General features: G+C 47.7%; 1 protein-coding gene across 1 annotated transcript in view; it reads left to right on the top strand.

Annotated features, from left to right (window-relative positions):
• The first annotated feature begins 188 nt into the window (after positions 1 to 188).
• Positions 189 to 363, top strand: part of LOC119589534 (arrestin homolog) — a 2,225-nt gene continuing 2,050 nt past the window's right edge. The window contains exon 1 of the mRNA XM_037938134.1: positions 189 to 314. Coding sequence (XP_037794062.1) covers positions 272 to 314 — 43 coding nt within the window. The 5' untranslated portion in view covers positions 189 to 271. The remainder of the gene's footprint in view (positions 315 to 363) is intronic.

The raw sequence follows: 363 nt of genomic DNA, 5'->3' as shown, positions 1-363 counted from the left end.
TATCTTTCTAATCCTCTCGCGTACATCGCTCAGCAGCGTACTCCGCTGAACCGGATCACCTGTTTCCGTAAGTAGTTCAAGATCTCTACGAGCAACAGTTCCAAATTAGTCACGTAAAGAAATGCAACGGGGAACTTTCTTGGGCTTCCGTAACAGGATAAAGTCCCGGCCAGCGAGTATAAGAAGCTTCTGTCAGTACTGCTCTCCATCAGCTTCACACGGAGAAACTTTCGACTTCGCTCTCGTCCGAGCCATCCGCCAAGCTACTTCCATGGTTAACGCAGTCAAGGTTTTCAAGAAAACTGCACCTAATGGTACGTCTCTGGATAAGTGTGAATACTGTCTTTGCGGTTATGGAGGACA

Source organism: Penaeus monodon, chromosome 25, assembly GCF_015228065.2.
Source record: "Penaeus monodon isolate SGIC_2016 chromosome 25, NSTDA_Pmon_1, whole genome shotgun sequence".
Lineage (NCBI taxonomy): Eukaryota > Metazoa > Arthropoda > Malacostraca > Decapoda > Penaeidae > Penaeus > Penaeus monodon.
The sequence above is the reverse complement of the archived record's forward strand: the minus strand, read 5'-3'. Positions and strand labels throughout refer to the sequence as shown.